At 46.5% G+C, this 16,626-nt stretch overlaps 1 protein-coding gene across 4 annotated transcripts in view; it reads left to right on the top strand.

Moving 5' to 3' along the window:
* FLNB (filamin B) overlaps positions 1 to 16,626 on the top strand; it is a 140,672-nt gene that overhangs the window by 39,837 nt on the left and 84,209 nt on the right. For all 4 annotated transcript variants that reach the window (XM_045832522.1, XM_045832524.1, XM_045832521.1 and 1 more), the window contains exons 2-3: positions 12,314 to 12,562; positions 16,320 to 16,417. In XM_045832522.1, the coding sequence (XP_045688478.1) occupies positions 12,314 to 12,562; positions 16,320 to 16,417 (347 nt within the window). The remainder of the gene's footprint in view (positions 1 to 12,313; positions 12,563 to 16,319; positions 16,418 to 16,626) is intronic.

Raw genomic sequence — 16,626 nt, forward strand, 5'->3', positions numbered from 1 at the left:
CAGGAAGGAGGAGACTGGTTTTGATCTGGATTCTTATAAATCATTGCTTGTGTTTAAGAATTATAGTTTACACTGCAACAATAAGAGGTTTCTTAGTGTGGTCTTGAAGTGAGCTGGTTGTCACCGGAGTTTCACAAACACGTGGTTAAGGGGTGTGCTTCCCTTAGCACCCTTAATTAGGAACGATGTTTTGAGAGCCTGCTTTTATCGTCCTTTATCTGCAAAACTTGATTCCAGTAGCGAGGTTATAGTTTCTTAATCATTGCCACTGAAACAGCTGTAGATTAGAGAAAGCCTCAGTAATTTCCTTCCTGTCATCCTCATTTTGTGCCTTTGGCTTGTCTCTCTCACCCCCACACCTGCTTTCTTTAAAAAATGTAATCCCCCAGCCTAAGGAAGTATTTAGGAGAAGGGCAATTTAAGGTCAAATTATCCAAAGTATCTTCTGAAGAATATTAGTGTCCTTTGAGAAGTATTAAAACAAGTTCCTTAGTCCAAAATAAAGTTGGGAAATGCTGCGTGGCACCCTAGGGCTCTCTTGGAGATTGTCAATGTGCATTTGCATTTTAAAAGCTCCGATAAGTCCTGCAGCTGTTTAAAATTGTTCAACTCCATATGTCCCCAGTTTATGTGACCACAGAAATCCCAAGACTTTGGGAAACCAGCTAACATCTAGTGCAGTCTTTCCTAAATGTGGTGCTTGAGATGTTATATGAGCTACATTTTAAAATTGTAGCAGCTATATATTTTCACACACGTGTGTGTGTGTGTGCGTGTGTGTGTGTGTAGTTGATGCACTAGTTGCTTTTTATATGTATGATTCTGGCTTTCCGGCTTTAATCCTGGGTCCCTGCTGGGCTAGTTTTTGTGGTCATTAGCAGATGGAATGGTCTTCTGTGTTTGTAGAAAAAAATTAGTCTTAGGAAAAAAAGAAAAAGTGAGTTGATTTAAGGGGGGAAAATCCTAGTAAGTGGCCCAGGTGACAGGAGATAGGGCCAGGTCTGAGAGTGCACTCCTGAAAGCCAAGTTTGGTTGGAGGTGGTCTTCATGCTGAGCCAGCAAGCAGCTTCCGACTCAAACACAGGACTCCTTAGACAGAGAGCTGGCAATGAAGACATTTGAGTGGGCTGTCTGTGTAGTCACCGCAGCGCCTAATGCTGGGTGATGGATATGTAGCCAGTGTCACTTTCTGGCCCTGCACTTGGACAGTATGCCTTAGGAATGTTAGAATATGTTCCCATTTTAGCAGCAAAGCTGATCTGCTATGTGCTTGTCTGTTTATCTTACTGTCATGGCTGTTTATGGTAGGACAGGGTTCAGGGGCACGGTGATAAATCTTTTAGGAGGATGATGTAAGCCTCGGCATTTATTTCCGAGTTGGCTTTGGCCTTTTGGAAAGCCTTTGTAATACCATTATGTCTATGTATGGGCCTCTTCCTTTGCAGCCCCGTCCTGGCCTCCAGGCGAATGTTCAGCAGCAGGTTCTGGAATTGGATGGCCTACATTCCAGTCCCAGCTTCACCACTTATGAGCTATGTGACTTAGGGCTTAGTTTATCTGCTTATCTGTTTTTTTAACCTGGGAAATGGGGCTAACAGTGGTACCTTATAAAGCAGCTGTGAGAATTTGTCGTGTATGACAAAGAGGCTGGGCCTCTGTATCATAGGAAGAGCACTCTCAGGGTGCTGGGGAAGGAGGGATGAAGGGGTCAGAAAGGTTTTTATTTTTTCCTGTTTGGTTGGTTGGCTTGAAAAACATGCTCAAAATGAGGTGACTCCATCTTTTTGCAATGTAATCTTCAACATCTTCCACTGTCCTGGCAAGCGGTTTGAAATTGCACAGAAGAATGCTTGTCCGGGACGGCTGCATCAGGCTGAGGAAGGGGAAGGCACTTGGATGGTCACTGTGTGAAAGCCGAGAAAGGGCATGTCCAGGACAGCCTTGCAGACCTGCAGAGCCGCCATGTATTTGTTTGTTGAGAGTAGCATCGCACGTGGTAAAAATCATAGGCAGAGTGAAAAGGCGAGACACTGGCTGGCGCCCTGCTGTTCCTCCCCATTCCCTGCTCCTCTGCCCAGGAGCAAGTGCACTGTGTCGGTGACCAATTTCCATCTCTTTGAGAGGTTGTCTGTGCATATGTGAGCCCAGATGTGCACTTCTCCCAACCACCCCTTTACTCAAATGCAGACTTACCACACACACTCATTCATCATTTGATAAAAATCACCAGGCTTCCCATATTGAGCCTGTAGAGCCTGATGAGCTATTTAGTTCAAACGAAGAGTTCCTTAACATATACATTACTGTGTTTCTTTTTGGGGGTGTGTATCAAAATTTATTGTGAAAGTAATGTATGTAGTTTAAGTTTAAAAAACTCCAGCGACACAGGAGCATGAAGTAACAAAAAAAGAAAGCCTACCCTTCTCTGTCGCCCACGCCTCCTTCCCAGAGAGCCAGGGAGCACGGTCCGTGGGCGGGCTCCCAGGCCTTGTTGTTCAGACGCAGTCACGCCTTTTCAAAAACAGAGTTCCGTGATCTATAGTTTTCTGAAAATTGTCCTGTTCCCTTAATGTATCATGGAAGCCTGTCTGTTCCTATTGAAACAAACAGATCTTTCTCATTCTTTTCACAGCAGCCTGTTGTTGTCGTTCCTGAACATTCTGTAAAGTTTATGTAAGCATTTGTTCACGCAAAGGCATTTCAGTTGTTTTTAGTGCCCCCACCCCCGCCATTAGGTTATAGTAATGAACTGCTTCCACGGTTAAAGATCACTGTAGTCCCCAAAGATCACTCCCTCCCCTCATGAGAAAAAGAAATCATGTTAGGGAACTTTCTTGAATACTTTGTGTTTCAAATTGAATGTATTGACCTTGCATTTAATTTTCTGTCAGCAGTGGCCGGCTGGGCCCCTGCAGACTGCTCAGGAATCTGCTGGAGGAGTTGGGGTGGCCTGCAGATTCTAGCAGACTGCCAGTTCATTTAGCAGCCCACTGAGCAAAGAACATCTTGATTCTATCAGCTTTAATCCTGTGTCCCTGATGGGCTGGTTCTTGTGGTTGTTAGCAGATGGAATGCTGTCTGTGTTGGAAGGGTGAGTTCTGGGGTGTTCGGCTCTGAGCGGTCTACAGTTCACAATGTTAGTGGGGCGCTGTTAGTCCCCAGACTTGTGTGTGCATGTAGTATTCTGTATTACGATGGCAGTCATGACAGTCCCCACTAATACAGGAGAACCACGATCAGGCGAAATGCTACCTGCTGTCCTACCTCACAGCAGTTCGATGAGGTGAGTCCAGCCATGACTAATCTCACAGATGAGATGGCAAGTGCAGCAGGGAGTGACCCAAGCCAGGCCCAGGACCAGTACGTGGCTGTGCCTGGTGGGGGTGGTGGGGGTGGGGAATCTGGCTTCTCTGACCAGCAGGCACCACCCCATCACTCACTAATTTAGTGTCCCTGACCTCTGGGTTACTTGACTACCAGTTAGTATCTCAGCAAGTGGGCTCCCCTTTGTTTGAGTGGGTTCAGGTCTGCCCCGTGCCCACACTCTTACACGTGGGTATCAGTGTGGCATCCCACCCACAGGGAGGAGTGCGCACCTGGGCTGCAAGAGCTCCGTTACGTTGGGTGCATGCGCATATGGAGGTCTCCTGTAATTGTAGGCTTAAGGTCCACATATGGGGGTATAAATTTGAGACTTCTGCTGAGCTGGTACAGGGAGGAACTGTCCAAAAAGTGTCGGTATAGGCAAAGTGGGGACCATGCCCTCATATCTGTCCTTTGAGAATTTCCTCCAGCTTCATCCACTTTCTGTTGATAATGGTGAGAGCCAGCAGTTATAAATTATTTGGAATTTCCTTCAGCTTGGTTCCTTTTCAAGACTTTAAATTGAGAGTTTTGCTCCTTTTATGACTTCACAGTCTTTGGGCAGGCTGCCATTTCTGTAACAGGCATGTCTGAGTTATAACATAAGGCAGGGTATGTGGTGGGGGGAATGCAAACTGGTCTCTCCCCTTTCAAACCAAGGAAGTCACCTTGATCTGATTCTGTAACAAAGCTCAACTTTTACAAATTTGCAGTGAAAGTGTGAATGCCTATCCTATTTATCATTATTATTATTTTTTAACTTTTAGTCAATTATAAAAGAGAGGGGAAGAACCCCTCTGGAAACATGGCCTAAGTGTGAGAGAGAGACAAAAGGGAAAAAGGCCCCCCCGCTTCTTTCTTTAAAAGATCTTCAGTGTCTTACCCTGGGGGGGGGGGGGATGCTGGTTTTCATTATAATAATGTCATCTCTTTGTGGAGTGTTTTAAAGCCAGTTTAACTTATTTTCTTACTTAAAAGCATAATTTGTACTCAGTGCAGGGTCTGGCACTCAGTAGGCAACTAGGAAGTTATATTTTGGATGTAAGAAGAACAGATGAATAGGACAAATTGAACTGTCCTAATTTAACTTTTAGTCTTATGAGTATCTGAATTTCCATATTCCAGGGAAAACACAGGTTAATAGATCTGGGCAGAGCTGGGTCTCCTGATTCCTGTGCCCAGCAGTGAGGCCTGTGTGGCATGTCTCCCAGACGCAGGGATAGGGTTAGAACCCCTGGTTCTCTGGTCGGTGGAAGCTGTAAGAGTCAGGGAAGGACAGGTGCTACCGAAATGACCCAGCACTGACTGCTGCTTGGATCTTCCAGGCTCTGTGCTGGCACCCACTGCATTTTCCTCCCGGAACCGTGGCAGTTCAGGGATGGTGGGATGGACTGGGCAGGTAGAAGTTCAGAGGCTCTTCCTGGGTTCCCCTCCCAAGCATGAGTACTTCCTGGCCATGGTGCCTGGAGGTGGGTTCCTTCCTGGCATTCGGTCTCCTCATCTGTGGAATGAGAGTCACACTGCATTCACCTCAGGGAGCCATGTGACATAATGTGTATTCAGAGACAGACGAAGGGTGAGCCTGGGCTCTGGCTATGAGAGAACTGGGTTTAAATTTTTTGGCAAGTGCCTCAGTGGGCCTTTGTTCTCATCTGTAAAATGGGATTAACCTTAAAAGCCAACATTAAAGGGTTGCTATGAGGATTACTGGAGGTGAGGACTGTGGCACAGGGCCGGCGGCCCCGGGGGAGGTCTGGATGATTGAACTGTCTTCAGGATTTGATTGCTATTGTGCAGAGAGGAAGCGCTTAGTTAGGAGTCTTTCCCCGCCTGATTTCTCCGGCCTGCACCTCTTTCCCCCAGGGCTTCCTGGTGGGCTGTGCAAGCATGCACAGGGTGGGCTGTGAGCAGTGTTTCAGGTGAGGTGGACTTACTACGTGACAGACTGAGCTGGAGTCAAAAGGTGACAAAGACCTCAGTCCGCAGCCAGCGTTTATTATTTCAGCTGGACGTGTTCTCAGAGCAGCTGTGGCTGGAGGCTCTGAGTGAGGGACAGACGCCCCCGTGTGAGCTCACGCTGGGGTTTATCCATGTTGCCCAGTGGCTGGACTCTGGGCTGCTCCACCCCATGCTCAGGCCGTGGGGCCCTTGTCCTGCTAGTTGCCTAGGGCAACTGTGTGGTAGCAACAGAATGAATGCAGGGGACTGTGGCTTTGAGGTCAAAAACCTAGTTTAGAATGCACTGCTTGGACCATCTGGGGGTGTCTTTTTTTCCGCTTCTTTCTTTAACCTTTCTCACAAGGTTAGAATCCTTATTCTAACTTTTCAAGGCTTTCCCAGTAATACTAAGTAGTAAGAGGTTTACTGAGTACCAGGCCCTTTAATAGGCCCATCTCCTTTAGTTCAAGTGTGGCTTTGTTGCTAGATATAAAGATATTCTAAAAAGTGATAGCGATTTTTTTCAAAAGTGGTATTGTAAAGAAAGTCCCCTGGGTGATGATGCAAATTTTAAATAAGGGATTCCTCTTAACCAGAGAATAGGATGTTTGGGGTAAATTACGAAGCAGTATACTTCTGTAGTGTCCTTGAGCTGAAGTCCACAAAAACTATACCAAAATAAAAATATTTAGGAAATAATTTGTTCCAGTTATTCCAGGCAGAAATTGTGCAGCAAATGACAGAGAACAGAAGGAATAGTTGGCAAAGTAGGAAATGTGAAGTCCGAGGTTATGCATGCCTAAAGAATGTGAAGGAGCCTGTGGCAGAAACCTCAGGGCAGGGGTTCGGGAATGTTACCGAGGTCTGTTGCAGAGAAATCCCGACTTCCACTCCCATGTGGTGCCCAGGCTAGACATTGCTGATCTGCACAGTGATCTTCCTTGCCCAGTCTATTGCCCATGCCTTGCCCATGGCAGACACTGGTGACCCATTTTGGCAGTCTTTTCTGCTGAGTCCCGATAGGGCCTCAGAATCCTCTCAACACACTGAGTTTCAACCTCATATGCCAAAATGATTTGCTACTCCTGGTCTACTATATTATGTCTTGAAAAATTACTAACATATAAAGGCCTTCTGAATGGACTTTTTATTAACTGGAGCTGACATAGTGATGTGTAAAAATCGTTAACTCAGATAGTTCTTTGTTACTGTTGAGTAGTTCATGAGCAGGAAAAAGAATTGGAAATCCTGTTGACCCCAGTGCTCCCATCCGCTCTTATTTTATTGCAGTCTGTATGTGGACTTACCCATACAAATAGTCCCATGTGACTCCAGGTCTTCAAGGCTCAGAACATCCTCTTTGTCCCGGGACAAACTCTGTGATGAAGAGATTTAAGAAGCAGTGGTTTTTTTTTTTCAGTCTTCAGGTTGGTGAGGCACCCTATTCTGGGACCCAGGTTCCTTCCATCACCTTGCCTGCCCTCTCCTAGGGCCAGTCAAAGCTAAGGGACTGTGATGTCAGGGGCCCTGGCTGGCATTAGTGGGGAGAGTGCTTGGACAAGGCACACCCACCACCCAGGGCCCCACAGTGACAGCATGCTTCCTGGTGCTCACTGCTCATTGGTGAGGCAACCATATCACCCAATTGCAAGGAAGGCTAGGAAGGGTAATCTAGTAGGAAGCCGCTTGCCTGGGAGGAAGGGAGGAAGGATCTGAGTGGCCTTAGCCACAGATATCCTTCAGTCATCAGGAGTGAGTCACCTGGTTGTAAGTCTTGTCCTTTATTAGTTTGGGCGCTGGAGAGAGGCACTGACCGGGGGGGGGGCGGGGAGAGAAGCCAGCTGGGCCACTTCATCCTGCCCAGGAACCTCTGGCTACCTGAGCCAAAGTGCACAGTCCTTCTTTTGCCATATGTATAGAAGGACTATTGCATCCCCAGAAATGTGACCCCCATTCTAGGCAGCTGACTGAGATGAACCCCTTCAACATGGCCTCAGGAATGAGTGACATCTGGGCTAGGTTTTGACTGTGAAGCTAATGAAAGTGGTAAACTGCCTATTTTTAGTTCAGGGTGCTCTCTTGTTGGGACAACTGAGGCCGTGGTTTTTTTAGGCTGGAAAAGAAGCCAGGATGGGGAAAACGTGCAAAGCCCACCTGGGCCCTGGCTGGTATGGCTTAGTGGATTGAGTGCCAGCTTGCAAACCAAAGGGTCACTGGTTCAATTCCCAGTCAGGTTTGCCCACAAACCTGCCTGGGTTGTGGGCAAGGTCCCCAGTAGGGGGTGCTTGAGAAGCAGCCACACATTGATCTTTCTCTCCCTCTCTTTCTCCTCCTTTCCCTTCTTTCTAAAAATAAAACAATAAAACCTTAAAAAATAAGCCCACCTGGGATGTCAGTGAGCACTGGATCTGCCAGTGGGTTCTGGGCCCAGGTGACTGAGCTCTGCACTGTGGGTGACCTTGGGGTGGCCTTTCACAGGGTAATGCTGCTGTCAGCTCACCCAGGCAGTCAAGGCTGATGGGAAACCCCAGTGCAGACTTACAGGTTACCGCCTATGACAGCTAAGCTTTCACTTTTTTCTCCTTCCTTTGTCCTTTTGTCTCAAGCTTGATAAAAGCATGCTGAAATCAGTGGCGGTAAGAATACCAGCATTTAATAAAAGCCCACCGGAGGTCTGAGTGTTGAAGATGTGTTATCACGTTTAGCCTTCTGAGTGGCCCTGCGCTCATGTTCCTACATTATCCCCAGTTTACAGATAAAGAAACTGGGGCATATAGGAAGTGGCTTGCTTGGCCAGGGTCCAATAGCTTTCATGGTGGCACTGAGCCTACACCTGCATAGCCTGTACCCTTCAGGACCTGTCCTCAGTCTTCCCTGTGTGCCACATGCTGTGTTGTCTGCTAGGAGTTCAGAGGTGGCCACGGTCTGGAGCTGTTGAGAATTCTGCATGCTTTTTGCATATGCTCTACAGCAGGTAACACTGCCTCTCAGGCAGCACTGGAGGTGAGAGGGTAGGGAGCTGTGTGTGTGGCAATTGGTCCCCCCAGTAGCCAAGGGTCTGGGCTGTGGGGTCTAGGCTCTGGGACCCACAGGGAGCAAAAGGACTCGTTTCTGCCTTTGTGGAGCTGACACTGAGCAGAGGAGGTGGACACCACACAGGTGATTATTTAAGCACAATTGTGGGTGCACTGAAAGAGGAGGTCACATGGCAGTGAGGGGCATTTAACAGGGGACCCCTCTAGTTTTGCAGAGTTGGAGAGAGAAGAGGCATTAGCCAGGTCAAGAGAGGGGCTGGGGAGAGAGTTCCAGGCCAGACAGGCTGGGGCCAATGATCAGGGTGAACCTGGGGGCAGCGGGGAGCCAGGAAGTCAAGAAAGAGCCAGCCTCAGCCCTGTGGGCTGCTCTTTGGACCAGATTCTCTTTCAGGAAGGTCCGATAAATTATCAGTAGTTCCGTTCCTGGAGCAACTCTTGGTTCCTCTTTGGTGATCTTAGGCCATGTTGGTCTCCTGAACTGCCCAGCCCAGATGTGTCCCCTGTGCGTCTACCTACCTTACATGTCCTGGGTTCACATGTCCTTGCATGTTTAGTGTTGTGGTTCAGCATCCTCTTGGTACCAGAGAGCAGAGACTTCAAAGTCTCAAGACCTATGAATAGCTTGGCTCAGAGAAGTGACATACTGAACATTTCACCCTCCCATTAATTCACAAGGTACTTTCTTTCCTCTTTTTTTTTTTTTGCGCTTGCACACAACATTGGATTATAGCTTCTGTGCTTGGCACATAGCAGTTACTTAGAAGTGAGGTGGATGAAGTAAGGGGGGTGGTAATATTAAGTGCCTACTGAGTGCCAGGCATTCTCTAATTCTTACAGCGGCCCTGTGAACTGTTGACTGTGATCATTTCCATTTAGTAGATGAGGAAAAATAAGGCTTAGAGAGGGTGGACAGATTGTTTAAAGTGAGGTATCTAGTTGAGCTGCTGGTTCCAGAACCTATACTTGGAGACAGCCCTGCCACACTGCCTCTCAGTGGGTGACCGAGACGAGTGGGCAGGGAGTGGAGCCTGCCGCAGTCTGTTTCCCCGATGGCCACATTGTAGTGCAGAACACAGCGGGCGAAGTTTCCCCAGGGACACTAGAAGGAGGTTTTTGGAAACTCCTATGCTAGAAGGAGGTTTTTGGAAACTCCTATGCTAGAAGGTTTTCTGAAACCTCTCTTTGATTCCTGCAAAGTCGTGTGGCTGTTTCTGACCCAATAACCAGCTGCACTGTGTCCCTTGTGTAAGCATGGCCTGCTGTCCTTACCCAGGAGAGCAGAAATGTGGAATGGAGTCTACTCAAGCTAATTTTCCTGGGTCCGCAACCCTACCACCCTGGTAATAGCCAGGAGAGAAGGTTGGCACAGTGCATGTAGTAGGTACACTGATGGTTGTGTGGATCTGACCCTCCTGATACGAGTAGAGAGAGGTGAGAAAGATCACCATGCCCTTACCTTGGGGGAACTTGTCCACAAAAGCGATGTTTCAAGAGGCTTCTGAAGATGACCTAAAAATAGCTGGTTTCCACCCCTATAAGTGAACCCATTCCAGAATTTTGCTAAATAGAGCCTGAAGAACTGATGTGCTGGAATGATGTGAAAACATTCCCTCCTAGAATTTGTAGTAGCTCAAGTTAACTTTCTAGCTATTAAAAAAAAAAAAAAAAAAAGCCTCTGCCCTCACTTCTAAGCAATGCTGGATAATTTTAAGTACTTCCAGAAGGTGGATGTGGTTTGAGGGTCAGTGTTGTCCAGAGCCAGGACTAGTTACTCGAGGATTGTGATTGGTTGTGATTTGGGGAGGAGAAACTTGGGGCCAGATTCCAACCCACTGTCAATCTAAGCAGATTCTAGGAGGACGGGTGGGCGTGACAGTGTTGGCTTATTGTATTCCTGAAAGAGGCTCTCACTAACTCTCCTGCAGAGCAGCTTCTGGCTGACCTGTTCTGCGTTTACACTCCACATAAACATCGCAGGGCACACTCGGGTCCAGAAATTTTGTGATCTGCTGTGATGGTCAGACATGGGCACCGGGATGCTGAGTAGTATTTCATTTTCAGGGTGTTAGAAGTCTCCTATTTCATGTGGGTGGGTACGGGGGAGGCCTTTTGGGCAAGTTGCCATCTTTTTATTGTTCCAAGAGTTCGGTGAAGCATTGAACCTTTTTCCCTGTCAAAATCATTTTTGGAATGAGGATTGCCGTCCCTCCAGCTTCTTAGAATAGCAGAGCGAGAGTATCATTTATCCCAGTGAGACCTTAATGGGGGCTTTCCTGTTTGGACACCCACCTTGAATTCATTGGAAACAGAAGTTCTGGGCATTGTATTTTTCATAAATTTGGCTCAGACTTTTTCTGGGTCATATTTCCCCCAGAATCTTTTTGAAAAAGATTCATGTCTCATTCCTTTAGACCAGCATGTTATAAGCTGGGTAAAGATAGAGCTAACAGGCTTTGTGTTTTGCTTTATGAAAGAAAACTGCAAGTTTGTATTTGGAAAACATTTAACACACAACTCAGGGAAGTTTGAGCTTTGCAGATTGAGGCCTGTGTCTGGATGAGACTTTGGCCTGTTCGCTGCCTGCCTAGTGCAATTCCAGACCCCACGTGGACACCCCTGTTACCATAACATCGATAAGCACACACACCCTCCACCCCACTCCTGCTCTTCTCCCTCTGGCTTGAATAAAGAAAACTGGCACGAAAAAAATGTATGACCTGGACTTTCCTAGGATCAGTTGGTAGCACTTCAAAGACAGCCTCATAATAGGACATGTAATCTAAAAAATTCAGTCATGGCCAAGGACTGCCTCCTGGAGAAATGTATGGTCTGGTGGGATGAATTCCTGGGATACTAGAGTCCTGCACAGTTTCATGCAGATTATCGTGGCTTTATTGACCATAGGACCTCAGAAGCAGAGCTGGCTTCATACAGGGCTCCATGCTTGCCTTAATGCGCTGCTGGTGCTGTCTAGAAGTTCTCAATGCTTTTTGGACAAGGGGTCCTTCATTTTGATTTGTCATTGGGCTCATGGGTTAATGTACACAGATCTGTATAGAGCTATTATTTACACAATTTATTACATAGAATAACATGGGGCACCATAATTTTGAATGAGGATTGCTCGACTTTAATTGGTGTTACTAACCAGTTCATGATAGGCTTTACTCATCCAGTTTTACATGATCAAGTTTTATTATGACTGAATCTGCAGCCATGAAATTACCTTTGGCTTCTGTGGTTTGGGGTGCAGCCTTTTAAGAGGGTCTTTTCTTGTAAGAGGACATAACAGTATACAGGTTAATTAGAAAAAACAAACCATCCTTTCAGCTTTGAGTGGCATGCCATTTACTCCTTATCAGCATGTGAGTATATTTTTTGTGTGGTTGTAGTTGGGTTTCATTTTAAGTTCAATTTGGTATGTTTAACCAACGTTCAGGTGGCTTCTGGTGGGTAGGGAGGAGGATGGGACAGGAGAGGGAGCTCCAAAATGAAAAAGGTTCATTTTCTCCCCAGCAGGTGCTCACAGTCATGAGTGGGACAGGGCAGGCTGAGGAGTGAGTGGTTCTTGTCTCTCGCAAGTGAAGGGCCACCAACCATCAGAACTGATGGCCATTGAATGATGAGTCAGGGTTTGTCCTGCAGGAGGATGGGGTGAAGGGTCTTTCCCTGAAAGGGAATACAGAACACTTAAATTTTAAAAAGGTTTTTATTTTGAAAATTTCGAACACACACAAAAGTGGAAATGATAGTATAATGCATTCCCATGTACCAGTGCCACCAGTTTACAACATTTGGGAATTTACTGATTCCTGTCCTCAAGCAGTTTGACGCAGATTCCAGCATTGCGTCTTTCACTCTTAGATAGTTCAGTGTGGTCCTCTAAGAGATGAGGACTTCGTTTACTTCTTCATAATGAGCATGCGTCACTCTCATGCAGCCTAGAAGAATGACCAAGCCTGTGCCTCTCTCCCCAGATAGCAAAGCCATTGTGGATGGGAACCTGAAGCTCATCCTGGGCCTGGTATGGACACTGATCCTGCATTATTCGATCTCCATGCCCGTGTGGGAGGATGAAGGGGATGATGATGCCAAGAAGCAGACGCCAAAGCAGAGGCTGCTGGGATGGATCCAGAACAAGATCCCCTATCTGCCCATCACCAACTTTAACCAGAACTGGCAAGATGGCAAAGCACTGGGTGCCCTGGTGGACAGCTGTGCTCCAGGTAAGTACCCATGGCCGCCTAAGCTATCTTTTTGGGATGGGGGTATGTGGAACCTAAAGGCCTTGGTTTTCACTGGGAAAGCTAGGTTTGCTGTGATTGGTGTACTTCTCCTGGTTTTAGCTCATTGCAAGATAGTGAAAGGACCTAAAAATGTCTCCATTTACTTTTCCATTGGCAGGTCTTAAAGGTGTTTCCACTGACCTGTTTGAGCATTGATTTCAGTTATTTATCTGAACTCCCAATGAAGGCTTTAATGCTGGGGCAGGCCTTGGGGTTAGCTTCTAGACCCCAAAGTCCTGCTTCTTCCCACAGTTGGTGCCTAGTTTCCCATAGCCTTTGGCAAAAACATGTGGCCCTGTTAAGTGGCTTGGCATGAAAACCTAAAAACTTTCATCGAGTGGAAAGTACCCATTTTTATCGACCACTGGCTTGACTATATATGGCTTTCTTTGCCCTTTACTCTTGTGCTGCTGTGAAGTAGGGCTTGGTCAGGATCCACTTGGAGCCTTTTCTGCACTTTTCAGAGGGGCTGAGTGTGCCCCAAAGCAGTGATTATCCTCCTAGAGGGATTAGATTGATGGGTAGAGTTTGCTGGGACACACTCAATAGAAAAACCAGAGCCTGTGTTTATCTGTACCTCCCAAAATTGTTTTCAATAAAAAGCTCTAATAATCATATTTTCCACTTACTGAGTGCTATGTATGTGTTGGGCACATTAATATTTAATAAGCTAGTGGTTCCCAGCATGCTCAAGCAGAATCATCTGGTGTCAGTTGGGTAGGGGAGGAGGAGGACCGACTCGAAGCCTCATTCCTCCTCGAGAGCCTGTATGTAGGCTGGCGGCATCCAGAAGTAGCTCTGAGCTCAGCAGTGCTTCATTTCCCAGTCCCCTCTGCCATGCTTACATCCAGAGACACATTTTAGGATACCTCTTTCCAGTTTAAACCTGGGGATTTTTACTCTGGTACTTCTTGTGCTTACATAGGATGTTAAGATAATTTTAGCTTTGGCCTTTGAGCAAGTGGATTTTTTTAATTTTGCAGGATGCTAGCTCAGCCTTTTTAGATATATCCAGGAATGGGACTGTGATATTGTTACCACACGGCAAATGAGGTCCTGCTGCCCGCTGCCACCTTCTAGGCAAAATTTCAGAGGCAGAGGTTTGGTGAAAAAGGAAAGGAGTCTCTGCTCAAAAGCCACACAATTTTAGCCTTGGCTGGGGTGGCTCAGTGGATTGAGTGCTGGCCTGCGAACCAAAGGGTCTCCAGTTTGAGTCCCAGGCAGGGCACACGCCTGGGTTGTGGGCTAGGTCTCTAGTTGGGGGGGTGTGCAAGAGGCAGCCACACGTTGGAGGAAACACTGTTGTTTCTCTCCCTCTCTTTCTCCCTCCCTTCCCCTCTCTCTAAAATAAATAAAATAAAATCTTTTTTTAAAAAAAAGCTACACAATTTTAGAATGACAGCTTTCCACAGGCATTGCTCACTTAAGCCTATCAACTAAGGCTAAAATCTTTTAACTCTTGAGTTTGGGCTTTAATCACTTAAGCCTATCAATTAAGCTCAAATCTTTAACTCTTCTTCCTCTATTATTTCCCCTGTTAGCTTTTTTTTTTTTAAAAAAAGGTTTATTTATTTATTTATTTTTTGACAGAGGGGAAGGAAAGGAGAAAGAGAAGAAGAACAACATTGATGTACGAGGGAGGCATCAATTGGTTGCCTCTCCCTTGCCCTCAAGTGGGGACCTGGCCTGCAACCCAGACATGTGCCCTGACTGGGAACCAAACCAGTGACCCTTTGGTTTGCAGGCTGGTGCTGAATCCACTGAGCCATACCAACCAGGGTCCCCCTGTTAGTTTTTAATTACCTTATTTCTGTAAGGTTGGTTTAAAAACTAAGACAACATAAGATACAAAAGTTACATAATTATGGAAGAATGGCAGGCTTCTGCCTCAGAGTTCTTCCCTTCTAGAACACCCAGAGAATAACCCTGCCACCCTCTGCCAGGCCAGGCCAATTTTAGGCTGCACCCAGAGTTCCTTCTTCCATTTAAAATACTGTCCTTTGGGAAATGCAAGCAGCTACAGAATGACGATCAGGTATCCTCAAGGAAGAGAAAGAGAGCCCATCTCTGCCTTCCCTGCGTTTAAATCACTGGTGTCATGCTCCTTTCACCGGGGGCCACATCAGCCTTGCAGTTACCTACAAAGGGCCGAGTGTAATTTCAATTCTGTAACGGTTAAGGAGTAGTTACATTTATACAGTCCTAAAATTATTTCAGCCCTTTGAAGGCAACTGTGAGGCTAATGTAGCCCCTGGTGAAAAGGAGTGTGACACCCCTGGTTTAAATCCTCTGGCTCATGGTTCCAGAGGTGTTCAGCTTCTCAGCCAGTCCTGTCCTAAACTTTTTATCCTTGCCTCGAGCAACCTCCTCCCTAACCCTGCTAAGTGATCTGATCAGATCTCTCTGCATCAATATTGAGACTTAAATTAGAACTATATTTTTGTTCTTTGACCTCTTTCCTGGCACTAAGCTCCTAAAATTCTTGGAATTTCCTAAGTGACAAGAGCCTTGACAATTGGTGTCTTCTGCCCACACCCGAGCTTCTGTTTGTGAGGGTGGGGGCTGGCTGTGAGGGGAAGCCACCAATTGGGGGATTGGAACTTTCAGCTCTAAAGTTGAGATAACCCCTACTGGCCAGTGGTTTAATCAATCCCACTTGTGTAATAAAGTTCCCACAGAAATCCCTGAGCTGTGGGGTCTAGGGAGTTTCCAGATTGGTGACTTCATGGAGGTCCTGAGAGTGTGGTACCCTCAAGAGAGGGCAGGGGAGCTCCTCACTCTGTCTCCTACCTTGCCCTGTGCATCTCTTCCGCCTTGCTATTCCTGAATTGTATTGTATCTTTCTATGATAAACTGGTAATCTAGTGACTAAACTGTTTTCCTGAGTTCTGCAAGCCCCTCCAGTAAATGATTAAACCTGAGGAAGGAGTTGTGGGTTTGTACCTGGTCAGTCAGAAGCCCAGGTATCAACCTGGACTTATGATTGGTGTCTGAAGTGGAGGGAGGGGTGCAGTCTTGCGGGACTGAGCTCTTAACTTTTGGGATCTGATGCTGTCTCCAGTAGATAGTGTCAGATCTGAGTTAAATTGTAGGATATCCATCTGATGTCAACCCTACACATCTGGTGGCCAGGGTACAAAAGTGTAAGTGTGGAAGGTCAAAAAATGGCTCCTGCAAAAAGGCACAAGGCACAAGTGGTTTTATAGGCTTTGTTCATTCATTCATTTGTTTATTTCACACCATTAAGGAGTGGCTAACCCCCATTTTAATGCAAGAAGATAACATCCTGAAGGAGACATCTCAGCCAAGGCAGAATAATGCCACCTCTGCATGCTCATATCCGTGATACTTTTTTCTGTAATATATATACAGATGCTCATTGACTTAGTATAGGGTTATGTCTCAATAAACCCATTTTAAGTTGAAAATATTGTAACTCAAAAATGCATTTAATATACTAACGTATCGTACTTTAAACGTGTTCAGAGCACTTACCCTAGGGCTGGGCAAAATCGTCTCGCTGTCACTGTCCAGCCATCACAAAGGTACTGTGCTGTATATCACCAGCCTGGGATAAGATCAAAATTCAAAACCGAGTACGGTTTCTACTGAATGCGGACTGCTTTTGCACCACCGTAAATTCCAAAAATCTCTTCAGTGGCTAATGCTAACAGCATCTTTTGGGTTTTGTTAATAGGTCTGTGCCCAGACTGGGAATCCTGGGACCCTCGGAAGCCTGTGGACAATGCACGAGAAGCCATGCAGCAGGCAGATGACTGGCTGGGAGTCCCACAGGTACTCATCCGGCGTGCCCATCCCGCAGGGCGTTTCTGCCCTCCAGCTTGCTCTGCAGCCGTGTGGGTGCCTCTGGGTTGGGCAGGACATCTGACCCCCTTTGGCATTAGCCTTCAAAGGGGCATGTTCCCACTTTCCTGAGTTCACCCATAATAATAGGTTCTCATTGACTTAGGTGCTCATAGATCATCCAAAAATCTTTGCTCTTT

Source organism: Phyllostomus hastatus, unplaced genomic scaffold (genome assembly GCF_019186645.2).
Source record: "Phyllostomus hastatus isolate PE091 unplaced genomic scaffold, TTU_PhHast_1.1 phas_contig_16, whole genome shotgun sequence".
Taxonomy (NCBI): domain Eukaryota; kingdom Metazoa; phylum Chordata; class Mammalia; order Chiroptera; family Phyllostomidae; genus Phyllostomus; species Phyllostomus hastatus.